This window comes from Lontra canadensis, unplaced genomic scaffold (genome assembly GCF_010015895.1).
Source record: "Lontra canadensis isolate GAN:19392208 unplaced genomic scaffold, GSC_riverotter_1.0 scaffold13, whole genome shotgun sequence".
In the NCBI taxonomy this organism is placed as follows: Eukaryota; Metazoa; Chordata; class Mammalia; order Carnivora; family Mustelidae; genus Lontra; species Lontra canadensis.
The window spans coordinates 16,344,223-16,370,997 of NW_022631007.1; the positions used below are offsets into that span (position 1 = coordinate 16,344,223).

The window sequence follows — 26,775 nt, forward strand, 5'->3', positions numbered from 1 at the left end:
CGCACTCCTCTCTCAAGTACGTAGATATACGCTCACCGCAGCGGCGCCCAGCCCGTACAACCTGCTGCGGTGACTAGGGCTGGACGTCCGGCACCTTCGCATCCACGCGCTCGCGGGGCTGCTCCAACCCAAAGAGGAGCGCAGGGATCACCTGAACCGCGAACTACGCCCGGCGCGGGACCGGGTACGGTCCCAAACCACCGCGCGACTCGCCCGCAGCCCCGCCCACAACCGCGAGGTACAAGGCCACGCCTCCCTCGCGGGGGCTGGGACGGGTTCGGCCACCCAGAGCTCCCGGGGATGAGTTAGGCTCCGCCTCCCAGGTGAGCGTGTTTTCCCAGACTCCTCCACTCCCGCAGAGAAATCACCGCGCTGCCGGCGCGCGCCCCCGAGACGGCGCGCCTCCCGGCAGCGCGCGCCCCCCCTCTCTGGGTCTCACGTTCCGACTGGAGCCCGGAGGCGGAGGCGCTGGCTCCCTTCGCAGAGCCCCGTAAGCCCTTGAGGGAGGGGCGCGCCCGTCGGAAGCCGCGCCCCTGACGCGGCCCACCTGCCCTCGGCGCCGGAAGTGGTCGCTGCCGCTCTGCTTCCGGTCGGCGGGGTGCGCTCGGGCCAGGGCCAGGGCCACGGCCACGGACCGGGCGAGTCCGGGGCACCCATGGCGGAGGGCGGCGGCCCCCATGGGCGGGCCGGGCCGGGGCCCGCAGGTAACGTGCGTGTAGCCGCCGGGCCGCGGGGGGGCGGGGCGGCAGAGGACAGGGGCCAGCGCCCTGGCCGAGGGGCTCCGGTGGCTGCGTGTGGGCCGGGGCTGTGCCTTCCCGTCCCCGGAGGGCCAGGCCCACGGAGCCGCACCCTGCCGCCGGGGTCGGGTCAGCGCAGCACGCGGGACGGGGCGGCCCGGCTGCTGCGTGTGCCCGCTCCTCGGCCTCGCGGGCACATCGTCGCGCTGGGAACTTGCTTTCTAACTGCCGGTCTGTGAGCCGGTGGGGATGTGATAGGACCCTAAGAACAGGACACGGGTTGTCATCCAGCTCTGAGTGCAGGGGTCTGGGAAGCCCCCAGAGGCCGGTCTCTCGGGACGGCAGGTGTCTTTTCTCCGCGCCGCCACCCACGGCTTGACTGGGCTGCTACCGCACACGCACAGGCAAGGGACAGCGATAACAGCACCCTCAGCGAGCTGTCCGTGACACAGCATGTCCAGGGGCCCGTGGCCCACCTGCAGAGCCGGCAGCTGGAAATGCTCACGCTCACCACTCAGAAGAGCCATCAGACGCAGGGTGTTCACCCCGAGACCCAACTACTAAGCAGATGTGAAGTTGCAGGCCAAGTGTGTTCTTTGCTGTGTTCAGGGGAGGTTCCTCCTTAACCTGTGGTGGGATTTCCTCTGTGCTCTCTGCTCAATTGGCCCTGTGTACCCAGTGCTTTTCTGTGCTCTGGACCTCACACGTTCCTCTGGGTGTTTGCACAGCTACCCCTCCAAGGAGTTGACACTTGGGGACTTGGCTTTTCATCCCTCCATCCGTGCTTTCAGCAGACCTTCCTTGAGGAACTGCTATGGACCAGACCTTTCCCGGGGTGGGGACACCCCAATGAACAAGGGCAGTTCAGACAAAGGCCCTTCTCTCCTAGAATTTGGTTGATACTTTGAATCAGGACTTTAGTGTCTGGGATGTCATTTGAACGTGAGAGAGAGATGGAATGAGAGGAGGATGGATGGCGGCTTCCCAGTACAGAGGGGAGTCGTGTGGAACACAGGCTGCTCTGGCCAGTATGCAGCACCTCTCCTGTCTGGGCAGTACTGTTTCGTTATTTACAGTGTTGCAGGCCTGGGAGTGGAGGGGCACAGATTTCCAGGTAAGGTCTGAGTCCTGTGTGGAGTAATTGCGTTGACAGTGGAGATGCTGATCAGAGAAACGCTAACTTGAAGTGTCCTTGGATCTGGAGCTGGGTGTAGAGGAAACTGCCTAGCTGGGCCAGGGAGTGGGTTGAAAAGAGGCCGGCAGAGGGAGGCCCAGAGAAAAACTTAACAAATGTCTGTGGCTCCCACTTACCTGTCCATCTGGCGCTACACTTCCTCAATCTTATTCGCCCCTGCTTTGAGCCTTTTCACTCAGGCGGGTGAAACTGCGGGATAACTGCTGTGGAGGAGAACAACTGAAGGAAGATCAGGGTGGAGGCTGCCCTGAGGGTTCCTTGAGGCTGCCTGTTGATTGGCTGCAGGCGTGGATGTGGGATCAGCTCAAGTAACCCGTGTGTGTGTGTGTGTGTGTGTGTGTGTGTGTGTGTGTATGTGAACACCTGCCAGTGTTCTGTTGAGTCCTGAAGGGCAACGGTCAGGCCTTGTCTGCAATAGGTATTTAAGAGATTTGATGTGAATATAAAAGCAACTTCATCATCGGGAGGAGTCCCAGTGGAGGGGTGTGCTTTCCACCGGTGCCTGGTCACAGGCTGGGTGTCCATGGTCATGCTCTTTCCTTAGGCCCCTGTCTGTGACGATGTCCGCAGAACTCTTGATTTCTGGGCTCCAGTGTGAGGGGAAGAACTTGATAATTTGTAAACAGGGGTCTGATTTTACAGATCTGTTGACCACTTATTTTCATAGCTCTGGAGGCTGGGAAGTCCCAAGACCAAGGCCCAGCATGTTCTTTGTCTGCCAGGGGCCTGCTTCCTGGTTCGAGGGGGCAGTGTTCTTACTTTGTCCTACCCTGTGGAGGGTGTGTGGAGCTCTCTGGGTTCTCTCTTATATGGACGCTAATCCCATTCACGAAGGCTCTTCTCTCATGATCTGTGCAATCACTTACCACAGTCACTACCTCTTAATACCATCACTTTGGGGAGTTTAAGATTCCAGTACATTTTGGGGGAGACAAACATTCAGTCTATAGCAACTACTCTTTCTATTCCTCAGATTTTGATATCCATTTATCTTTTTTTTTTTAAAAGATTTTATTTATTTATTTGACACAGAGAGAGAGAGAGAGAGATCACAAGTAGGCAGAGAGGTAGCCAGAGAGAGAGGAGGAAGCAGGCTCCCCGCTGAGCAGAGAGCCCAATGAGGGGCTCTATCCCAGGATCCTGGGATCATGACCTGAGCTGAAGGCAGAGGCTTAACCCACTGAGCCACCCAAGCACCCCTTATACCCATTTATCTTTATACTAAGGTCTTTTTTGGGCAACTGATTCTGTTTTATTTTTTATTCTGATAAGAGATAATACATTCTGTTAATGGGTTGGGTCTTTTTTTCTCATATGTACTAAAAAACGTGATTTTTTTTCAGTCATGTTTCCACATAAACTTTTTTTTTCAAGTAAGCTCCACACGCAGCATGGAGCCCAAAGTGGGGCTTGGGCTCAGGACTCTGACATCAAGACCTGAGCTGAGATCAAGAGTCAGATGCTTAACTGACTGAGCCACCCAGGTGCCCTTCCAGATAGACTTTTGTCATATTTCTGTCACATCTCACATAAAAACCCCGAAGAGATTTGTTAAACCACTTAATTTATTTCTTATCATTTAAAATTTTTCTAGCATTGACTCACCCTGTCCAAGCACATGGTACGGTTGACTCTAGTTAACTTTACTGTTTTCCAGTTGTATAGTCTTCATTATGTGAAGCTGGCTTTCTGTTCATATGCATATATTTTAACATTTTCCTTCTTACTGAGGTGTAACTTACATTCAGTACAGTACACCCATCTTAGGTTACTGTCTCATGGGTTGTGCATGGCCACTCCTGTGGGGTCATGGCCCAGGTCGGGTCACTATAGTCATTCATGTTACAAGCAGCAGCATTTGTGTGCCTGTTGAATTTTGCCAGATGCAAGTGGCTTCTTGTCATACAGGCGATGATTATTTGTTTCCCCCCAATGTCAAGACACTGTTACATCCTTGGGATAAACAGAGTAATATTGTGGTGGGTTTTTGGTATGTATTTTAAGTTGCACCTTGCTATTTTATGTAGGATCTTCCGTATTCTTCAGTAGGATTGACTCCTTGCCTCCTGTCCCACCAGCGTTTTAAAAATTAGCGCCCTTGTCAGGTTTGGTGTCAGGAATGTGCTTGTTTCACTAAGGGAGACATTCTGTATTTTTCTCAGCTCTGGGCATTTCTGGAGGATGGGAATGGTTTATTCTGGAACGTTTGAGCTTAGTTAGTTAGACCTGCAGCCTGAAGACAAAGGGCTCGAGGCAGAGGGACCCCCCCGCCCCCCGCCCCTGCCCCGTTTGGCGTCAGCATGGTTTCCCTTAGCTGACAGGAGCCCCTCTCTTCAGTGCAGGTCCTAATTTGAAGGAGTGGCTGAGGGAGCAGTTTTGTGACCATCCGCTGGAGCACTGTGAGGACACGAGACTCCATGATGCAGCCTACGTGGGGGACCTGCAGACCCTCAGGAGCCTGCTGCAGGAGGAGAGCTACCGGAGGTGAGCATCGCTGTCCTGGGGCAGGCTCGCTGCTGCTGGAAGCTGAGGGGTGTGATCTGTGAGGGCGCTGTGTCTCCCTGGTGAGCAGGTGAAGATGGGTGGAGGAGGAGACGGAGGGAGAATGGTCAGACTGGTAGGAGATAGCCAGTGGTGAGGATAGGGAGACCTGAATTCGCGTCCAGCTCGGTCATTGACCTTGGTATTTTCTGGAAACTTCTGGCCCTCTCTGATGTCAGCTTTCTTGCTATTAGTCCTGATGGCAGCACTGTTACTCTCTTCAAGAGTGGTCCTGCCTCCTTCCAAGTCTCCTGTGGCTCTTTACCCTAAGCTGTATACGTGAGTTCCCCTAACTTTGTTGTTTTCATGTGCTTACCCCGCTGTGGGTGCAGACTTCCTGATGTACCCTCCTCTGGTGTCTCTGGTCCCCAGGTGTCTGCCCTCCCCGGGCCTGGTGCTCAGCCTCAGACCAGCTGTCTCGTCACCCAGGGATATGCAGTGTCTGTAGTGTCTTCCCCGTGTCTGTGGTGCCCGGCCTGCTGCCTGCCAGAGTCACCTGCTCCTCCCTGCTCCTCCACACTGGCTCCGGCTCTTCCTTCACAGCAGCGGGTGTTGATACTCCTTTTTTCCCGCCAGGGACCCCTGGCAGAGCACAGAGTCTGCCTTCCCTCTGGGTGTTCTCTGATTGCTTTGTGGATTGGAGATTGGAGCCCTAGCTAGATTAGCAGCTGACTGCCACCCAAAACTCCTTCCTGCTTTGTGTTTCTTTTCCCTTCGGGGTTAAGACGGTAGTGAATTGATGGAAGAAATGTCTGCGTGTCAATATTGAAATTAATGCTGCTTTTTGTGAATAGCTCTCAAGGGAGGTATTCCTAACAATTCAAGAATAGGTTTTTCTTTCTTTCTTTCTTTATTTTTAACTTCTGATGCCCTAGCATTATTTCATTAGAATAGATATCAGTATTTTTTTTTTTAAAAGCTCTAAATATCCAGAAAGGAATTGTCGTACAAAGACGGCAGATGGATTCCTCATGAATAATTAATGCAGGTGACTCACGCCCAAAGGAAGCCTTAAGTTTGCAGATGCAACAGTACAATAAAAACAATAGAATAAAATAGAGTGCAACTAGGTATTTTCCATATTGCTTTTCCAAGTACTTTTTTTACCTTTCTTCGTATATTTGGCTTTAGTAAATCCGTTTCTTGCTGATGGATTTTTGTTGCTCTGTACTGTGACCATGAGTACTTCGGTCTTCTGGGCTAGTGGGAGCCAGGGCTCAGCTGGAGGAGGAGCCCCTGACCCACTGCGTCCTTTTGTGTCACTCTGTTGTGAGCTGGATGGCCAGGCTTGTTCACAGCTGCCCTGGGAGCTTGAGGTGAACTGTGTCTCAGTTGGTGACAGCGTGGGTCAGTGGGCTGCATGGCCGTGGCATTCCTTGACAGGGAGTCCCAGTCTGATGGTCACTTTTGATGAGGGCTGAGCATAGCCCATTTTCTTCAGCTGATATTGGCTGGGAGTGGAGCGCTGCATGACCTCAGCAGTTCCCACAGGCTGGCATTTGTGCTATGCCACAGGTAGGGGGACCACAGGGGTCACCTGGTCCCAGTGAGGGTGCCAAGGCCAACCTTAGGCCACCACAGTGAGTGGTTGGTGAGAAGGGGTCTCGGGACCCTGGCAGATTGCCAGCGACTGTCTGCCGTTCATCCTGCGCTGCCTCCCTGGGCAGACCCTTCCATCCTTTGTGGAGCTGGAGTCGAGAGCTCTGGGCCCATCAGTCTGCCTATGCCTCAGGGCCCTCCGCTGTGGAATGGGCTCTGCAGTTCTGCTCTGCCCCACGCGTGGAGCCAGCGTTTCATAAAACAGCACATGCGGAGGCATTCTTGAAGTACCGCGGTGTCTCTCTGAAGAGGTTGCCCTCCTGCGCTCTGTTCCTGGCATGGACCAGTCTGCAAGGAAGCAGAGCGGTGTGTGGGGTTCCCAGCTGCCCCCACAGCCTGGCTTCCCTGTGCTCTTTCTCAGCCGCATCAACGAAAAGTCTGTCTGGTGCTGTGGCTGGCTCCCCTGCACGCCGCTGAGAATCGCGGCCACCGCAGGCCATGGCAACTGTGTGGACTTCCTGATCCGGAAAGGGGCCGAGGTGGATCTCGTGGACGTGAAAGGACAGACCGCCCTGTACGTGGCTGTGGTGAATGGACACCTGGAGAGCGCTCAGATCCTCCTGGAAGCTGGCGCTGACCCCAACGGCAGCCGGCACCACCGCAGCACCCCTGTGTACCATGCCTCGCGTGTGGGCCGGGCCGACCTCCTGCAGGCCCTCATCAGGTCAGTGCTGTGGACACCCGGCCACCATTGCTTGGCTCGGGCCCTTGTGGGGGATGTGGCGCCGTGGACACTACCTCCCATGGCGGCCGTCTCTTTCCCTGTTGTCTGTATTTACCCCCCTCTCTCTGGAAAGTTAGATGTGTTGGAAGAATTGTCTATTAGTCTTTTTAAAAATTAATTAATTAATTAATTAATTAGACAGAGATCACAAGTAGGCAGAGAGTGAGAGGGAAGCAGGTTCCCTGCTGAGCAGAGAGCCCGATGCGGGGCTCAATCCCAGGACTGTGAGATCATGACCTGAGCCCAAGGCAGAGGCTTTAACCCACTGAGCCATCCAGGTGCCCCGTCTGTTAGTCCTTTTAAAGAGCTACTTCTTCGCTCTTGTCAGTTCTCTTCTTTTTCTGTTTACTAATTTCTAGTTTATTTTTTTCCCATTTTCCTTAATTTTACTTTATTTTTCTCCTTTTTCAGTTGAATGATGGATGGATTATTCATTACTCTTCTCAGAGTGTCCACTTTCAAGGTTATTATTTCTTTCACCTGTAGCTTTGTTCTTACCTGCGAAGCTTTTCCCCCATATTTAAGTTAGGTATTATTGAAGTTGATTTCCTCTTTGTTCTTGTGGTTATGGAGGAGAAAAATTTAATGCACATTTTTATGAACTACTTTTATCTTGTCGTGCTCAGGTAATGTGGAACAAATAATTTGCATTATGGGGCTTCTTTTGAGTTTTTATTTTTTTTTTTTTTTACTGTCACACGATGTGGATGCTTTGTAACAAAGCATGTGACCACGGGTATTTATTTGCAGCAGGCAGTGTGGTAGCCTCAGTCGCCTTACTCATGGTCCCTCTCTTTTTTTCCATTTTTAGCCATCAGCTCTGCCCCAAGTTCAGAGAAGTCTGTTAGTCTCTAATTGCTGTTGTGATTTGTCATTTCCCCCTTTTATTTCTAGTGTTTTTTGCTTCCTATGTTTTGATGCTAAAAGTTGTTTCCTGTCGGTTATGCTCACTATCAAACCAAAAGGGAACTGTAGGTCTCATTGAAGGCTCGTTTCCATGTTCTGTCACATTCAGTTTTTAATCTTCGTGGGCTTAAGTAGTTCTTTGGGTGCTCACCTTTCTTATTTGACGGTATAGGATTCTTTGTTTTTTAAGTACAGTTAACCTAATTGCCACAGCTGATGTTAGGTCTATGTCTCTCTCTTGGTTTCTTTTTTTTTTTTTTTTTAAACATTTTATTTATTTATTTGAGAGAGAGAGAGACAGTGAGAGAGAGCATGAGCAAGGAGAAGGTCAGAGGGAGAAGCAGACTCCCTGTGGAGCTGGGAGCCCGATGCGGGACTCGATCCCAGGACTCCAGGATCATGACCTGAGCCGAAGGCAGTCGCTTAACCAACTGAGCCACCCAGGCGCCCTCTCTCTTGGTTTCTTAACTGTTCTTTATTTTGTATCTTTGTTCCATGATCTGTATTTGTTTGCTTTCCCTTTCTGTTATTTTAGATGGTTTATGGCCTTATGTTAGTTGTACCAGTTGTTACATTTTTAAAGAATTTGAACCAGATTATATTTTCATTTTCCGTGTCTCCAATGACTTCTTTCTACCTAAGATGCTTTTTTCCCAGCTTTGCTCTGGAGGCATTTCTTGTGGTTGGACAGAGTACAGTTTAGGTAGACAATTTTCAGTGTGGAAAGGATTGGGTGAGGGTCCCGTTGTTACAGGTGGCAGTGGGCATGGTTCTGAGGAGCAAGAGACCTGGCGTCCCCTTGCCTAGGGCTGTGCATGGTTTTTGAATTAGGTACTGAGGATATACTTTGATTAAAAGTTTTTTTATTTTTATTTTTTAAATGACTGTGGGATTGGCTTTTGGCAAGACAGATGAGGGTATTATGATATTTCCCTTCTCTTTAAAAATTTTTAGCCTGATCATCTAAGCCATCTTAGTCCCATATCTTTGCATCTTAGAGAATATAAGTCATTAATTTGGAACTATTTTTGAATAGGATCAATCAGTGAAATTTCATCTTGGCTCCAGAAATCCCTTTAAGGCCTTTCAGTTCATGATGCACAACTGCTTTGGATTAACTGCAGGCTTGACTTTGAGAAGTGCATGTACAGATGCCCTATTTGAGAAAGTGTTACCGTTACGAAGACATTGCATTCCCTCATGGAGCTAGGACGTTACTATTATAATGAGGTAGCGAGAACACATGTCAGAAAGGTTTCTTTTTTTTAAATTACCAGGTAACTGACTTAGTGACTGTTGGAAAATGAGAGAGATATGGTTGAGTTACTGAGCAAATACTACAATCTTAAATCTGATGTCAGCAGCTGCCTTCCTAGGTCATTGTTCTTACACGCAGGGTTCTCTGCTGTCATGCCGTGATTTGCTGTTTCTCTGCAAGTGAATTCCATTTTGTTACTTGTAAATTCCCTTGATAAATGTTGCTGGTATTTTTTTAAAAAAGGTAAAGGAGTGATGTTTCTGTATGTGCAAAATTTATATTGATTCACTGAGTTGTCCCAGTGGTTCCTTGCCAAAGATATTAAAAACAGGAGGGGAATTTTGGAAAATAGTCAGGATTAAAATTAACTGGATTCTATCCAGCGTATTTTTATGAGTGGATGAAGGGCTGTCTTTCCCATAGCCCAGCTAATACCAGATTGTCATATTGCCCAAAATTACAAACATTTTGGAAGACCTATCCCTAACAAGAGAAGGAAAAAAAAAATCACTGCTTAAAATTTAGTTCTCTCTTTCTTTATTGGTTGAGTGTATGAAGTGAAATGGCAGTTCTGCTTGGTTTGGTGTGTGGTGTGGAGCGTTTCTCCTGTCCCTGCTGGAGTGTCTAGGAGGCTGGGTGAGGTTTACGTTTGTGGTGTCTGATGGCGGCTTCAGTGGGGAAAGGACTGTCTGGGAACACATTGGTCTGTGTGCCCCTCCCTTCTCCTCCTCAGGCCTGCAAGCAGGAGTGTAGGTTTCAAGGAGAGGTTCCTTCGTACACTCCAAATGTGTTGAAGAGACAGGCCAGAGAATAGGACTGCTGGCTGGCCATTTAAAGCATGGCCTGGAAAATGGGGCTGTTTCCTGTGCCCTAGGCGTCTGCCTGCCTGCCCGTCTTCTCTGCTTCTCCATGCTGGCATTTCCTAATTCCATGAAACATGTGCCAATGAAACCTGGGTAGCATTGGAGGGCTGTGTGGCATGATGGAAGCTCAGGGAAGCCGGTGCCGTCTGTCTAGTGGTGACTCAGAGGGGAGCCCATAATGCGTGCCTGGCCGGGCTCTCCCAGGAGCAAGGCTGCGCTCTTTACGTCCTCTCCGGTTGCACAGGGTTGTCCTTGGGCCCATCACTGCTGATGTCAGTGTGATCTTTTGATTAAGGTGGTGTCTGTTGGGTTTCTCCACTGTAAAGCTACTCTTTTTCCCCTCTGTAATTATTTAATTCGTATTTTGTGGCAAGGGACCATGCAACACATATATATCGTATTTCTCATCAGATTTTTAATTTATTTGTGTTAGACTTACAGTTTTGTTATTATCCAGGGAATTATAATCGCATAGTAGTATTACTTATTTTGATGCTCAGATTGTCTCCGATTTGGCTGGACAGGGTCTTTAAACTGGAGCCTAGCTCTGTTCTTAGGACATGTCCCCTGCAGCCTTTGACCAGTTTCTTACTTTCTCTTTTAACAACATAGTCTAGGCTCATCTAGTACTATGCCTGTCAGGCCTGGAATGAGTCATTTCTTCAAAGCATCCTGGTTTCTTTTAGTGGAGAGTGGTGCTTAGAGGCCAAGACGTGGGTACCGATAGTGTTTTTTGGTTATGGGCTGTTGCTGTTTTCAGGGCCTCCAATTGGACAGAGCTAAGGTTACATGTACGTTTCTGTCTATATTTCTGTATCTATGTACGTTGACAGTTGAGTTCACTCTGATACTTCTAATCTAGTCTGGTACATCCTACTTCTCCGTTTCTGACTTTATTATTTGCTTTTCCCGCAGAGACCTGGTTCCCCTTCTCCTTAACACATTTATTTATTTTGCCAATCCTGATCTGTAACCAGTCTGATGTTGCTGCCGCCTCACACATGACTCCTCACCCAGTGTGGGCTCTCACGCCCCACGCCAGGCAGCATTTTTAACAAGCACACTCTCGGCTTTGCAAGGACTCTGATACCCTGAGCCAGGCCACCCTCCGTGCTTGAGTCCATGGCCTCTGCTTAGATGAAAGGGACTGAGATTGGTAGTTTGCACTTGGGCTGGAGGAACTCCAAACTCCTGATAGTAAGTCATACATTTAGACTCCCTTGAGGTCAGGGACAAGGGCAGGTCCCTTGTGGGGACCCGAAGCCCCTGCCTTTTTAGAATCATTTAGAGATTGGCTCTGCTGAAGAATGCGGCTGGCAGGTCAGGCAGCTCCCGAACCTGTCCCCTAAGAGATGATTTCCTCACGTCTGGGCAGGGATCATTGCGGGGACAGCTGTGAGCATGAGGCCGGCGAGCTGTGCCTCCTGTCTCAGGGCCTTCCAGGGGACTCTGCCGCTGGGTCTGGCGGTTTAGTACACCCAGAAAGAGGAGGCCCCCAGCAGTCAGGACTGCATGGCACCATCTGGATACACAGTTGGGCTAAAGTGGTTTTCTTTTTGCTTTTAGTTTTTGGGGATTGCCTTTTATTTAATTTGTTTTATGACTTATTTGTGTGGTTCCAAAGTCAAGTCTGTAAAACAATATCTATTAAAAGAGGTCTAGCTTCTGTGTCAATCTCCTTCAGCTTCCCTGTAGATGACCATTTTTAAGCTTTCATAGTTGATCCTTCCATTGTTGAAAAAATAAGCATAACATGCATATGTCTAGGTGTGTATCAGATAACACAAATGTATTGTAACCACTTTCTCTCCGATAAACAGTAGCATAGTACACACTTTGTCCTGCCTGAGTGTGTTCTGAGGTCATTCTGGAGCAGTGGTGACACTCCTCACACCTTTTCACGGCGGTTCAGTGCTGCTTTATGTGGGTGGGCCACGGTTTGTTCACCCAGTCTCCTCTTGAGGGACCTGTGGGTTGTTTCTTGCCTTCAGCTGTTACATATAACATTTTAATGAATTGCTGCGTGCGTGCATCTTTCTGGAATTTTGCAGATGCAACTTGGGAAGAGATTCCAAGGGTGTGATTGGTGGATCAGAGGGTAAATGGATATGTAGTTTTCCCAGTTCTTGCCAAATTTAGTGGGTGCTAGTGGGATTGTTCCAGTGCTAGTGGGATTGTTCCATTTTGCATTGCCCCCAGAACTGAATGAGACTTCTTGTTTCTTTAAAGCTTGGTTAATACAATTTTGATTTTCCCCAGTGTGATAGGTGAGAAGTAGTATCTCAGGGTAGTTTTTTTAAAATTTTAATTAAAAAAGTAAAATGTTACATTAGTTTCAGGTGTAAAGGTGGTTTTAATATGCATTTGTGTTATGATGAGGTTGAGTATCTTTTCAGGTGACTGAGAGATGCTTGCGGCTGTCAGCGTCTCTAGCTCATTTTCCTGTAGAGCAGTTGAGCTTTTTTTTTTTTTAGATTTACTTATTTATATGAGAGAGAGAGAGAGAGCACGTGAGCAAGCAGAGGGGAGGCGCAGAAGAAGAGGAGAGTCTCAGGCAGACTGGGTGCAGAGCATAGAGCCCAGCTTGGGGCTCGATCGCAGGATCACGACCCTTGGATCACAACCCTGAGGTCACAACCGGAGCTGAAACCAGGAGTCAGATGCTTAACTGACTGTGCCACCCCGGCCTGCCCCCACCCCCATCATTCCCTTTTGTTGGCTCTCTCTGTGATAAGGCTATTAATCCCTTGTAACAGCCCCCCAACTTTTCTACTTACTGCTTTACTTTGCTTATGCTGCTGTTTGCCATGCACAGGTTTTTCTTTGTTTAATTTTCATGTTAAAAAGCTTTGCTTTTACATCTTTTCTTCTTCAATCTTCCAAATGAACTTTATCATCAGCTTCTGGAATTGCAGAGATGTTACTTTTGCTTATATTTATAATCAAGTTATTTAGCTCCAAGAATGGGATTTTCACTTATACAGTAGACTTCAGGAAAATTGAGCTCTTACTAGTTTTGAGCCCTCCTCTCCAAGGCAGCGGTGGGGCTCCCCATTTCTGAGTTCCACTTGTTTGACTTTAGGAGTATTTTTTAACTTCCCTTATGCAAATTTTGGATATGTACTGTTAAGTTTATGCTTAGATCTCTCATTCTAAAATTTATTTTGCTTTCATAAGTAAGGTGTTTTCCATTTTGTATTTGAACTTATTTTTGTATGGATGAAGTCTGTTGGTTTTGTAACTTTGCTAAAGTATTTAATAAATTCATTGCTTATTGTATTCTCATTAATTACTCAGGGCTTTCCAGACATAGTCATATCCTCTGAAAATAGGGAAAGCTTTTTTTTTTTCCTTTATGATCTTCATCAGCTAATTGCTTTCTCTTGTTGGATTGCACTAATACCCTTATTTAAAATGCCTGAATTAGGGGTGCCTGAGTGGCTCGGTTGGTTGGTTGTCTGACTCTTGATTTCGGCTCAGGTCATGATCCTCAGGGTCTTGAGATCAAGCTGTGCACTCTCTCTCTCTCTCTCTCTCAAGTAAATAAATAAATCTTTAAAATGCCTGAATAAGAATGGGCTGGAGAGTGGGTGTAGATGGCTCGCCCCAGCCTCCATAGGAGAGCCACCCCTTCCTCTCTTAGGTGAGACACCAACATCTGGGTTTTATCTTGTGAAGGAAATGTCTATCACTTCTTATTTTATTGAGTACTTATAAACCTGCATTAGTGTTGGGTTTTGTCCCATGCCGCGTTTTTTTCCATCTATAAGGGTAATCATGATTTTCCCCTTAGTTCTGTGAATATGATGGACAGGGGTCTTAGAATTTCTAATATTGGAACCACCCTTGCATTCTTGGAATAACCTGCATGAAATAGTGGTTTATACTTTGGATTTGCTTTGCCAACAGGTTATCGAAGGTGGTTAAGTTGATACTCACAAGTGAAATTAGTTGGTGGGTATTTTCGTTTTTGTTTTTTTTAATGGTGTGGCTTTTGTCAGGTTTTGGGATTGTTCTGCTAATTTCATAAGATGAATTTGGAAATTTTCCTTTTTCATTGTTTTGAAGTAGTTTGACTAGCCATAAGATTGTCTGTTCTTGAGAGGCTCTGAAGAGTTCCCTGATGAGTGTTTGTGAGTGGGTTCCGAGTCGTTCGGAATGGTCTCAGCTCTGTAAGTCAGGAGGCCGCTGTGATTGGTGGTGCCTCCTCAGTGGCGTCCCAGTGCTCACAGAGGTCAGGCCTGTCTCCAGTGCTGTGGGGGTCTGATGGCTTCGGTAGTTCCACCGCGAGGTCTCACTGTCCCTGTGTCTCCCCTGTAGGTATGGGGCTGACGTCGACGTCAACCACCACCTGACTCCTGACATCCGGCCCCCTTTCTCCCGGCGCCTCACCTCCCTGGTGGTCTGCCCCTTGTATATCAGCGCGGCCTACCACAACCTCCAGTGCTTCAAGCTGCTTCTCCAGGCGGGGGCGAACCCTGACTTCAACTGCAATGGTCCCGTCAACACGCAGGGCTTCTACCGGGGCTCCCCCGGGTGTGTCATGGATGCTGTCCTGCGTCATGGCTGTGAGGCAGCCTTCGTGAGTCTGCTTGTTGAGTTTGGAGCCAACCTGAACCTGGTGAAGTGGGAATCCTTGGGCCCAGAGTCAAGAGGCAGAAGGAAGGTGGACCCCGAGGCGCTGCAGGTCTTTAAAGAGGCCAGAAGTAAGTGGCCTAAGTTCCCTTCTGGCTTGTGTGGGTCAGTTGAATGTATCGAGCTGTAGTGATTAAAAAAAAAACCTCTTCCAACGAAGCACTTAGAATGTGCAGTTAGGGCTAGGCCATTTCCAGAATACTTCCAGAGTGGTCTTTTCAAATTCCTAGACACCAAGAATCGATACAAAGAAATATATAAAAGTACACCTTGGAAGTTCCTGGAATTATAGTCTCTTTACCAAAGCCCTTCACTTATGCATGGTTTTTAAATGGTTGCCTGACAACAGGTGGCAGGCCCTTCCTCCTCTAGGGGTCCTCATTCCCTTTCTTCAGTTCCACTCAAATTACTGTTATGTTTATTGTGTGATACCTCTGGTTTTTGTTAGAATAAACTCCATAGCTTGCTTATTTATGAAGGAAGATTTTGGTAATGAATTAATCAATCGATGGCCAGGTTGTTTGCAGTTGATCTGGGCTGGGTCTTCTTGTCCGAGGCCCTCTCTGGGGCTCAGAGGTGGACCTTGTGTGCCTCCTGCTGGCTGCTGTGGGCCGTCTGTGACCTGCCTGCACCCGGCCTCCTCCTCGTCTGGGTCTCGAGGGCATCTGAGTTGAAAACCTTTCCCTAACCCTTGTCTCTCACAGAACTTGAGTTTATTGTGTTTTTGTTGTTGGAGTTTCCTAAGCCAGTCATTAAGACATGTTCCCATTGAGCCTCCCCCAAAGGGGCTGGTTAATGGTCACTTGGAGTCCTGCTGAGAGAAGCTGCCTGTGTCATGCCTGCTTCACAAGGCAGAGGCCCGGCCGGGCTGTTCTGACCCAGAGCAGAATTGTCAGCCTGCTCTCCTCATAGACAGCTCGGTGTGTCTCTTCTGGATCCCCCTGGAGTTTCTGGGACTGACAAGAGCAGAGGCTGACAGGAGGTGAGGGTCCGTCATTCACACCTGCCAGGGCCTTCAGCGGTCAGCTCTTGTTTCTGTCTAGGAAATTAAACCCGGTCAAGGTGGTGCCGTCCTGGTGAGCAGGTGCCGCAGGTGAAGATCGAACTCCTTCTGCAGACGGGAGGAGCAGACGACAAGACCTTCCTCCCCAGGCACCGCTCTCTCCACTGTGAAATTGGGAAATTGGCCTCGGGCATTCAGTGTGGTTCTGTCTGTCCATCTCAGTGAGCCTTTGGTTAACCTCCCTCCCTCTGTCTCCTTTTCTTCCCATGGCATTCCAGGTGTCCCCAGGACCTTGCTGAGTCTGTGCCGTGTGGCCGTGAGAAGAGCTCTTGGCAAATACCGACTCCATCTGATTCCCTTGCTGCCTCTGCCAGACCCCATAAAAAAGTTTCTGCTTTATGAGTAGAATTCAAGCGTGGCGGTTGCTTGCAGTGAGGAGGAAGGTGATCTGCAGTGAAAGTTGACACCTCTTCTTGCCCTTGTGAACCACATCCTGTCTGTGCTGCTGACAGAATCCCATTTGGCTGTTGGTGAAGCAGAAGTGGCCTTTTTCTCATGGATTGTAATTCCATCTCAGGTGCTCGGGGCATTGGACAGTCCTGGGGTCGTTGTCAGCTGAAAAGTCCATACAAAACTTCATTTTGTCCTTCCTCAGTATCTCTGTTTTGGATTCTCATGGTAGCATGTTCACGAAGTGGGCCTTGTGGTGTGTGTACGTATGGTCTGAGTTGGCCTGCTCATAGCTCCAGCGGGGAGGACACCTAGCACTTTCCAGAACTGTGCTTCTGTTTATATTTTTACTTCTCAAGTTCATTGTTTGATTAAAGCCTTCTAATACCTAAATGAAAAGAGAGTTTTGGTAGAAAAGAAAAAAAAAAAAAAAAAAAAAAAAAGAAAAAAAAAAGGTAGAGTACAGAAATGCAGTTCACGAACTTGCTAGTCTGTTTTCCCTGCTCCTGGGGGTGACCTGTGGCATTTGTCTACACTCACTCTTCCCTACCACTCCCATGTTCTCTCGTGGCAGTGTCATCTCTTAACTGCCTTCCTCCCAGGATGGTTTCTTGGCTGCATGGACCAGCTGTGGTAGCTCAGTCAGTGCCTGCATCTGGCCGGAGTCTAAGTGGAGGACCTCCCGCAGCGCTGCACCTGTTCTCGTACCTACCTGTGCCTGTACCTACCTGCATCACGCCAGCAGGTCTTGTGAACTCTCTGCCCTTTCCCTTGGAAGAGCTTCCAGACACGAATTGATTTTAGGAGGCCCACACCGAGGAACTAGCCAGTCAGATGACTGCCTGCATTAGGACCAAGGACGCTCCCACAGCATTCACTGCCAGTTCTAACCGAAGGAGACACCTGCGGCGCTGCATTCTGGTCCTTGCACGCTCCCGGACGGGGGACTCGCATGTCCTCGGGATGGCTCCAGGCTTTCTGTTGCTTGGTGTCCAGTGGACAAAACATCTAGCGTGCGGTTGATTGCTCTTTGCCTTACTGGACCTCATGTCTTGGTAGTTGCTCCTAGAACCTGAGCATGGGGGCAGCAGCCAGGTCAGAATTCTTCCCCTGGCCTGCTGGGGTGCTGGGGGTGAGACGAGCTGAGTTCTCATCCCCGAGTCTGTGGCCGTGGGCAGGGCTCACCCACGCCCACGCTGTGCGGCTCAGTACGTGGCTGTGTCCGCAGAGGTGGGCCATTGGCTGCCTCTTCAGAGCTCCCCAGGTGATGCTGTTTCCTAGGAAACCACTCCTGGTGACCACTGGATGGAATCGTGATTCTAACCTTCAGAAGTGTTTAGGAATGGGCAGATTTCAAATCTGTGCCTAGGTTTTCTGTCATAAGAGCTATCTAATTTGTAATGATTGAATTAAGGATACAGGTTTACTTAATTACTAACAGCTTTGTAGGTTTTAGCCAAGGAGACAAGCAGTGTCTGTCATTGTCTAATGCAGCTTGAGGATAGGATTCTAAACCCTACCTTGTGTGTCTTGGATGGCTTGGCCGGAAGGCCAGGCTGTGACCTGCAGGTGCGTGCATGAGGTCTGAGGGGAGAAGAGGCCCTGGATGATTCAGAGGGAGGATGCAGTCACCGGAGGTGCCGTGGGGCTACAGTGACCCTGTCACAAGCTGTGGCCGTACCGGAAGTGCGGCATGGCTGGCTGAGCCTGAGGTTGGGCGTGTGTGCTGCTGCTGAAGGCCTGGGCCCCTGGCCGCTGGGGCTTGCGCGGAGCGGGGGCTGGTCAGAGTGAGGCCGTGAGCTGCGGGTTGTGGGTGCTGATGAGGGTCCTCAGGGTCAGAAGCAAGTGCTGCCAGCGCTTCAGCTGAGAAGGGACTCGGGTGTTCTTTGTGGCGGTCTGGGTGGGGCCGAGACCACGCTTAGGCTGTGGCAGGAGCTGTGGGGAGGTAGGGCTCACTGGATATAGGGAAGTTGGAGCTGCCCACGGGTGGACTGGGCCACCTCCAGGGCCACTGGCGGGGGCTTCCTGTCCCTGGAGGTGGGAAAGCAGTGGCTGGTCACCTTTTCGGTAGGGCTGAGAGAGGAGTTTTAGAGTGGGTGGTAAGTTGACCTTCCCGTTCAGCTCTTCTAACTCTGGGCCTCCCTGCTTCGGCCCCTTTGGCTCAGGTTCTCTCCAGATGGGCCGTGTTACAGATGCGTGGCACACCCTGAGTCTGCCCCACTGGGTGCTTTCTGCAGAGGTGTGTTAGGGTGGGGCCTCCCCACTCCTGCCCCGGGTGGGAGGGTGCCTCTGTCCCTGGACCTTCTGGAAAGCCACGTCCGGGAATGGTGCCGGTGCAGAAGTCACACACTTGTGGGCACGACCTCTGGGCTGTGGGAGGTGAGGGCCTGGCGCAGGGTGGTACGGGGTCTGCTGCTGGGTGAAGCGGTTGCTGGGCTTTGTTCTGGGGATTGAACCATTTTCCTGGGGTCTTTTGAAAGGAATGGACTGAGTTGATTCTCGTAGTTGGGTCTCCCCACGACCTGGCCAGGAGGTAGTATGAGGCAGGAGAGGGTGCCAGGGAGTAGGGGCGCTCCTGCTCGGCCCCTTGAATGTGCTGTGCTCTGGGCCAGTCTGCGTGGGCCCGGGGCCTCCACCCTTCCCGTGCAGAGTCCAGGTCTGGTTGTTGGTTCAGCCAGACTTGGCTGATGCTTTCGGAGTCCAGAGAACCGTGAGGTTCAGCCTGTAGTGTGAAACTTCATAGCTGCCAAACATGAATCTGAAATCAGTGTAGATAGCTGCTTAAGGCCATTCCTAATGTTCGAGTGATACTTTACTAAAGCCCCCTTTCCTTTCCTTGGCCAGGATTGGATACTAAAGAGGAAAGAGTAACTCTGTCAGAACACTTTAGGAAATTGTGTTTCTGAGGCATGGGGCCCGAACGTCCACTGTAGCAGGGAAACGTGGTGGTACTTGAGGAGGCCTCTGCCCACCGGGCCCCAGAGCTCTCCCTGAGGAGGGCACGACGGACCCCTGGGAGTGAGCTGGAGTGTCCCCCCAGCCTGGGCCAGGAGTGTCCTGACTGTTCCCACTCGGGGGAGACCTCCTGGGCATTGAACCGCTAGCGTCCTGTGGTGGGCCTGGCCTGCTGTGGACATGTGGCAGGGACTGCGGTCAGGGCCAGTGTCGATGGCCTCTGAGAATTCCGCTTTGGCATCCTGGGTGCCGGTATTGACTCTGTTTCCCAGACCCATCCAGGCCTTTTTGTATTACTTATGTTACTTATATATTTATTTATGTCCTGCCTTGTTCCCAAAAAGGGTTTAAGGCAGTGATGCTGGGTTTTTGATGTTCTGTTTTGATATTTGGTAACTTGCTTCTGGCATGTACTTGTTAGGTGAGTTTAAAAAGAGGATAATTAGCAGTTTTTTGTTGTTGACTCTGTTTCTGTTTTCAGGCTTAAGGGCCATCCTTTCTTCTTTTCTTTTTCTCTGAATCAAGTTTTTAAATCAGGCGTTCATGCAGAAGTAGAAGGGGAAGAACATGCAGCGAGTGAGGTCAGAGCTGAGGAAACTCAGTCTTAAAGAGAAGGGCTTTCCCATGCTTTTCCGCAGCCCTCTGGCTGCGCGTGCCCACAGGATCTGTGCGAAGGCGCTCTGTTCCCAGCGGTCCTTGTGGCTGTAAACTGCTGGTGTGACTCTGGTCCTTCCTCCCAGTGGGGATGCATTGGAGGTGGTGATGGTGCTGGGAGAGCCTGTGACCTTGGGGACCTCACGGGACAGTGACGGTCATGGGGGCCGACAGCATCGGCCCCTGGCACAGAGGGCTCCTTGCAGGTCCATAAGGATAAGGACACGTATTAAGTAACTGACAAAGTCAAGTTTATTCAACCTGAAGATTTATATTTTATTCTGAGATAATGTCCTTCCTAATTTGGGTGATAAAATTACTTTTATGTAACGAAGGTGCTAATAGAGGGCAGTATTTTTATTTTTTTAAAATGCTCTTGGTTGGAAGATAAAATGTTGGCTGTTCTCTGTCAAGCCCCAGAAGTTCTTAAGGTCGCCTGTCACTGGAGTCGCCACGTCAGGGAACCCCAGTCTAGCTGCAGAGTGCACTGTGTGTGGTGTCGGCAGGTGCGAGCTTACCTTCTGGCGACAACAGAGCCTCCCCACAGTTCCTGGGGCGACGGGCCTCTAGCTGTTCCAGAATCCAGGAGAAGCACAGCCCAGAAGTGTTGTGTGGCCTTCTCAGTGAGGGCTGCCCTCACCTCAGGCTTTGGGGGGCGGCGGGCCTCTGAGCGCCCATGGCTCCCTGGCAGGTCGGGGATGGCACTTGCAGTGGGTCTTCTGGAACTGAGGCTTCCGCCCCTTCAGCCGCCCGCCAGGCACTTGGTGAATAGTCTTGAGTACTCTGGATTCCGCCCCAACTTGGAAGTGCCTCATTTGGCCATGTGACCTCTTTATCCCTGGCTTACCTGTTAACTCCCCACCCCGCCCAGCCCCTCAGAACCTGACCCCTCAGTGTGGAATAAAATAACCATTGTCACTCATGAGTGGTTAGTGGGACTGTGTCCCAAGAGAATTCCACAGGAAGGACATGCAGATTTTGGAGTGTGGTGGTGTAAAGAGCACATACTATACATTCTAGGCAGACAGTCAGATGCAGAGCTGAGGCAGGGAGAAGGGCTGACTTCTGTGGCCTTGATACAGGATTGCACAGTGTCTGGAATGCATGGGCATCCTTTTTTTTTCAGTTGCTTTGATTTCAGATCTCTAGCAGGTAATGTACGAATGTACATCAGTGCAGTGTGAGTGTGCCGTTTGTGAATGTGCGGGGTCCTGGCTTGCTGCTCTGCCCTGCGGCATTTGCACAGCTCCCGGGCCTTGTTTGGTTGTGGGCACAAGAGTGTGACCTGCAGTGGGCCTGTGCCCCTGCCGAGAGGCTGGCGGGAATGTTCCTGGTGGCTCCTGTTTGTCCTTCCTGCTCCGGGAATGAAGGTGTGTTTGCCCTCAGCAGCCGGGGCCACGACTATTCTCACACTTGTGCCTGGTTAAGCATTTCCAGAAGTGTGACGGGTCTCTTTGAGATGTTATTGTAACTTTAATAAGTGCTTTATTACCCTTTCGTTCAATGCCCCCTCCCCCCACGCCTTAATTTTTTGGACTGCTTATCTCAATGGGTAGAAATTGGACTTGTGAAATCTTTGAATACACGTTTCAGCCAAGTGACTGGCTGTCTGGAAAGATATGGAGAGAGGAACTTTTTTGAACTGCTTGGAGGGATCTTAGCGTTCTAGAGAGGCACCCAGAATGTGGCACAGATAGAAACTTCCAGCCAAGCCTGTTTTACTTGGTGGGGTTTCCAGTTTGAAGAGGATGTGCCTGTAAAGTGTGTGAAATCCATGGCTTTCAAACAAGGTGAATTGTCCCTACAGTGCTCTGCAGGGGGGAGGAGGTGGAAAAGTGTGGGCAGAACCATTGTTTCTGGGCCTCTGTTACATGTGATGTGTTCTGACAGCAGGAGGGGGAGGTGTGAAGCTTTGCGATGAACCCAGGAGGGAAGGAACTAAATAAAGACATTTACTCCTATTTCAGCGACACTAGCATGTTCTCTCTATCTGCTGTTTCAGATATCTTCTTCATTGTTCACACCCTGATCCTCCCACCCCCACCCTGCCCCGGACGCACACACACATCTCCTGCTCTGCTGGAAAGGTGACCTTACTTTGTCTCAAATTTGTGTGGTAGAGATGGGTGGCTTTCCTTCACTGTCCAGAGTTCCATCTGTGATAACAGCCCCCAGTTTTAGCTGGACATTTAAAGTCCCAGAATATTCTTTATTTCCCAGGCTTCTGTGCAGTAGGTGTGGCTATTTGCCATAACTCCTTTCTAAAATCCCATTGAAACGGGAGCGGGATTTTACTTTTCAAAAAATGTACAAATATACTGAGATGACGGAATAGCAACAAAATTTAGGAACAAACCTCTCAAGAAAACAGATGAATGAATGATAACTGACATAGATGCATCTGAGAAAGCCACCTTGTCAAAAGAAGTGAGTATCTGAGAATCTGATTTCACTGCAAAGCTCCTGAAGGCTCTGGAATGGGCAGCTCAGGTACCTTTGAAGTGGGTGTGGGTGAAAGTGGAAGGATGGGCTGAGAGCCAGTTAAGACGTAGTCCTGACCCAGCTGGGCAGCTGTAGCTGTCCCAACCAGTGAAAGATGAAGGAGGCTCATAACAGTCAGTCTTCCGTATGTCTCTTCTTGTCCTCTTCAGGTGGGAATCAGGCTTGTATCCTGCCGCAGGAATAGAGCAGAAAGAAGCTTCCTGGGGAATATCACTAGCCTAAGGTGCAGAACCAGAAGAAAACGGAGCCCCTTATGTGGGATGAAAGATAGACCATCGGTGCTGGTGTTGAAGGCCTTTCTCAGTCAGCAGAGGACACCGGCTAGTTCCCAAATGCTGGGTCTGTCACTCTACCTCTGGACTTCTTGTTCCTTGACTCAGCTACCCTTATCCAAATAAGAACACTGCTAGGCAACCAATCAGCTGAAAAAGCAAAGTAATTTTCATATTTGTCCCATTAAAGCTGCTTAGTCTGTGAGCAACTCGGAGCTCATTGCTTTTGTAGCCTTGAGTTACCTGGTTTTCAGGCTTAAAGCCTTGCAAGAGACTCATCTCGGTTTTGTTTTATTCAGTATATGCAGTTTGGTTTTTGACAAAGGAACACCTAGATGCCAGTACTGAATGTGGCCACATGCTCACACGTTGTACAGTAGATGCCTACAAATCAAGAGAATTCTGAGAACAAAGGCCAGGGTTTCCAGATCACAAGAGCCAGTGTAGTGCTGATAACAACAGAAGATATAACAGGAGACGACTTACTCTCACCTATCACTGGAGAGAAAAGGTCCTACAACTTGTGGCGAGAATGAACAGGACGTGTACAAAGTACCGGGGACCAGAGTAGCCCTGGAGTCCTCAGATGCCACACTGGGCCATAAATGAGGGTGAGCCTTCACTTTCATTAACTCTGGCAAGAATATTTGCAGCTAGATTAAAAGCCAAGCTAAAGACTTGTAGTGTCTTTAAAAATGTGTGTTCCACCTACACTTAGGAAACCACGAGAGGACGTACTCCTCCAAAGTGAGGGGAAGTGGAGATTTAACCGAGGAAGGGGAAATCATGTTACCCAGGAGGTGGGGGACCCGACCCCAGGAGGCGAGGGGAAGCTCGCACAGTGAAAGGTTCCCGGATGGCGGCTGTGCAATGGGCATAGACAGCACCAGTCTGGAGCAGATGTGAGGAAAACCCCAAGAGGTCTTCGTTCTTAGACCGCCCCAGCCTCTGGACGTACCTGGAGAGGAACTGAGATTCAGTTACTGACACGTTCCCTGGAAACCACCGGACCCAAGTCCAAGAAGGAAACCACGGGCAAGAAAGTTATCCCAGTAACAGTAGCAGGCGCAGCGGTGGTTAATGTTGACCTGGTTCTAGTAGGATCGACCCTGAGGTTGAACCCTACGGACCCGGCAGCCTTAAAGCTCTGCTGAGAGGACGGAGCGTGGGGAAGCGGGTGGGTGAGAGCTGTCTAGTCCTCCAGTTCCTAAGGGAGAGGTCAGAGGCGGAGCGGAGGGCCCGAGGTCAGGAAGGGAGCAGAAGGAGCTGGAACTCGTTAGAGAACAAAGCAATGGGGCAGCCCCAAAGCCGCAGCTGCCGCTTCCTAGGTGCATACACCCGCGGAGAGACCAGTGCAGCCCAGGCAGCAGATCACTGTGGGAAGGGCAGCGCTACACAGTTGATACCCAGTGCTAAGGGTACCATCAACAAGTGTGTGGAAGGAATCCAGTTTCCAGAGAAACAGTTTCCCTAAGGAGGCGCTCGGACAGTAACCACACCCACGGCTCCGCGGGAAGTGGGGAGCAGCACCCGCCTGGTAAAGCTTGGCGCGTCTCCTTTAAGATGGGGCGAAGCTCCCCCCCTCCTATCAAATCCCGGCACCCATTTTGATGATGTCTCACGGTGCTGGGCCAATAGGAACCCGGGAGGGGGAGTTCCCTTGCGCGTGGTCCGGCCGGGGGCGGGGCTTGTGGCGCCGAACTCTCGGCGGCGGCGTGGTCTCTCGCGTTGCTTGCGGGAGGACTCCCGAGGGTGTGGCCGGGAGTTGCTACGCCGCGGAGGCTCCCGCGGGCAGGGTGTTTTGTACTAGCGCCGTGGATCAGGCGGTCCCGGCGGGTCGGTGCGGCGCGCGGAGTTCCCGGGAGAGTTCCGGCTGGAGCCGCGGAGCCCGCACGCCCGAGAGGCCCTCCGTGTGCCTTTCTCTAGCGCCGGGCCGCTCCGTGGCGGGAGGCCTGCGGTCCACAGCCGCCGGGGACGCCTTTCCCACCGGGCAGCACAGCGAGCCGGGGAGCTTCCCGCAGCCACCACGCTGGAGGCCGGCCTGAGCGCAGCGAGTGCCGCAGCTCCGGCCTCACGGAGCTACGCAGTTCTCGCCGGAGAGCAGCCTCGAGAGCGCGGCCGGGGGGGCAGGACGCGGTCAGAGCGGATGCGTGCCGCGGGCGCCAGAAGTTCCCGGCAGGAAGGGCTAGGGGAGGCGGTGGTGCTGGGGTCTTCGCCGCACCTCCAAGCTCATTCCTCAGCAGAACGTTCCCATCTGAGAAAATCTATTAAGCGCTCGGAATGAAGCATCGCTCGGATTTAGCACGGAGCATTCGCAGCTGGAAAGACGTTAGGAGTAGGATGTGGGAAACCCTGCCCCAACTTCAGATTTGTGCGGCGGGAGAGCCTTTTAAATAGGACTAGTGTGGGGCCGTATTCAGCTGCCGATCCCGCCTCTTTCACCCCTAGCAAGTTCACACTCGGAAGACATGAAGGCGGAGATGGGCCCAGTGCCTTGCGCCAGAGAGGCTTCCATCGGCACCAGCGAACTCGCCACTGAGAAGCGCCTTGCGAGCACAGCCCGTGTGGGAAAACCTTCAGCCAAGGGCTGCATCGCACTCAGCATCACACTGCAGAAAGCCTTAAGTCGTGCAGGGGATGTGTTCCCTCCTTCACTGTAAGGGGAGGAGCGTGGAGAGAATCTCTGAGAACAGCCTCTGAGAGGCTGCCGTGGGCCACAAGTCCAACACCCACCCTGGGGATATTCCTCGTGGTGTGTGGGAGGCTGCTGGGGGCCATGCTGCCCTGTCCCACCCACCCAGGACCCTGGCCACAGTTCCCTCTTGTCAGTGCCTGTGGTGAAGGCCGTCTCGTGGACTCTGCCTGCTGGGAGGGATGCCCTGGTGGACTTCATTCTGTTGTTGCCAGTTATGGCATGGGTGTGACTCAGCTTTGGTCACGAGGACTCAGTTGGGGTCTTTCTGTGGCTGACAGAGATGGTCTACCTTTTTTCATAGATACTATTGACCTCATATGACTTCTGTTGGATTTGTCCAGCTTCCAAGTCAGACTTCCAAAGGAACTGCCTCCCTCTCATTATTCTGCTGGGTATGGGAATAAAAGCCTTATTGTTCAAGCCACCTTTTATCTGGCGGTTTCTGCTTACTATGTGTGTGGGCTGAGAGCAGAATTGGGGTCTGCAGCATTGAGGGAATGGGTGGTGGTGGGGAGCAATGATGACAGTAAAGAACTCTCAGTCCACTTTTGGCTTGATTTGTTCTGTCGCCCAAGACCTTTAGGTAATAACTGAAGGGCTTCAAGATGGTCCCCTCCCCCTACCTCCTGCCAGTGCATCTCCAGGCTGTATGAGCTGGTCTGTTGTATCCAGGGTCTGTCCCACATTTCCCAGCACTGCTGAGGGGAAGCGTTCTTCCCAGGACCCATGCAGAAGCTATGTCCTCTGAAGTCCAGAACCTAATAGGCAGGTACCATTGACTGTAAGACCTACAGGGGCTGCATAGGAGCCATAATTAGTGCAGAAACTAATAGGGCGGAGTGGGGGCGACTGTGGGAAAGTTCGGGGGGGATGTGCCCCTTGTAAGTAAGCATTCACAAATGTTGTAGTAACTAGCTTTGCGAAATGAGAGTGCACAGAAGTTCTCAGCATCTTCAGACCTGCGTCTTTCCTGTGGCTGTGCTCAGTCAGTAAATACAGGTGTTGTCTGCTTTCTGAAAGTTTGCATCACACCACTTTGCTTTTACTAAAGACCTGTATTAGTCCCCACTGTTGCTAACTGAAAGAACTCTGAAGAGGATTTTCACTTTTATGAAAAAGGTGAAAAGTGAAAATAGTGTTCCATGTTCATTTTGCAGTGAGCCGTTGTAGAGGTGGGTGTACTCTCAGCAGAGAGTGGTCGTGCAAACTCCTTCCCCAGGAACGACACTCGGCATCTCAGCATCAAGCAGTCAGGGATTTGAACTGTGTGAACATCTGTGTTTTGTCTTGATATATTTTGTGTATCTGTTAGCAAGATGTGTCCTAAGGTAATTAGAAAAGCCTAAGGTGATTTTGGGGTCTGGGAACCCTCAAAAAATTTCCATATAACTGAACAGTGATTGCTTCTTTGCTTTATGCCATTTTGGTTTACCAAAGGTTTCGTGGGACTGCTCATCTTTTGGGTACCGGGGGAAACCGATGCATGTTCTGTAGTGGTTGTACCCTACTCTAGGGCAGAAGTCCCCTGGGTTGTCCACCTGCTGGAGTGTGGAGGGAATTTGCTGGGCAGCTGTTTGCAGGGGCGAGGTTGAACTTGGTGGGAAGCTAGCTGGAGCAGGCTGGACTCCCGTGGGAATGCGGTGAAGTTGCCTGCTGGGTGCTGCTGAAACTTGCTGGAGGGGAGCTCCACTGCTGTCTCCTGTAGCAGTCACCTGCGGAGGGGGTAAGAAGGAAAAAGTCCAATGGAACTCTGAAGAGCAGCGCCCCCTTCCCAGTGCCCCTCTAG

The 26,775-nt window shown here is 50.6% G+C and overlaps 1 protein-coding gene across 2 annotated transcripts; it reads left to right on the forward strand.

Annotated features, from left to right (window-relative positions):
• Nucleotides 1-653: 653 nt before the first annotated feature.
• Nucleotides 654-16,323, forward strand: ASB1 (ankyrin repeat and SOCS box containing 1). 2 transcript variants are annotated; one of them, XM_032857646.1, is made up of 5 exons: nt 654-704; nt 4,275-4,416; nt 6,434-6,736; nt 14,144-14,529; nt 15,740-16,323. In XM_032857646.1, the coding sequence occupies exons 1-5, from the start codon at nt 656-658 to the stop codon at nt 15,865-15,867; spliced, it is 1,008 nt and encodes a 335-aa protein (XP_032713537.1). In that variant the 5' UTR covers nt 654-655; the 3' UTR covers nt 15,868-16,323. The 2 variants fall into 2 exon arrangements, with proteins under 2 accessions (XP_032713537.1, XP_032713538.1); XM_032857647.1 differs by lacking the exon at nt 6,434-6,736.
• Nucleotides 16,324-26,775: the final 10,452 nt, after the last annotated feature.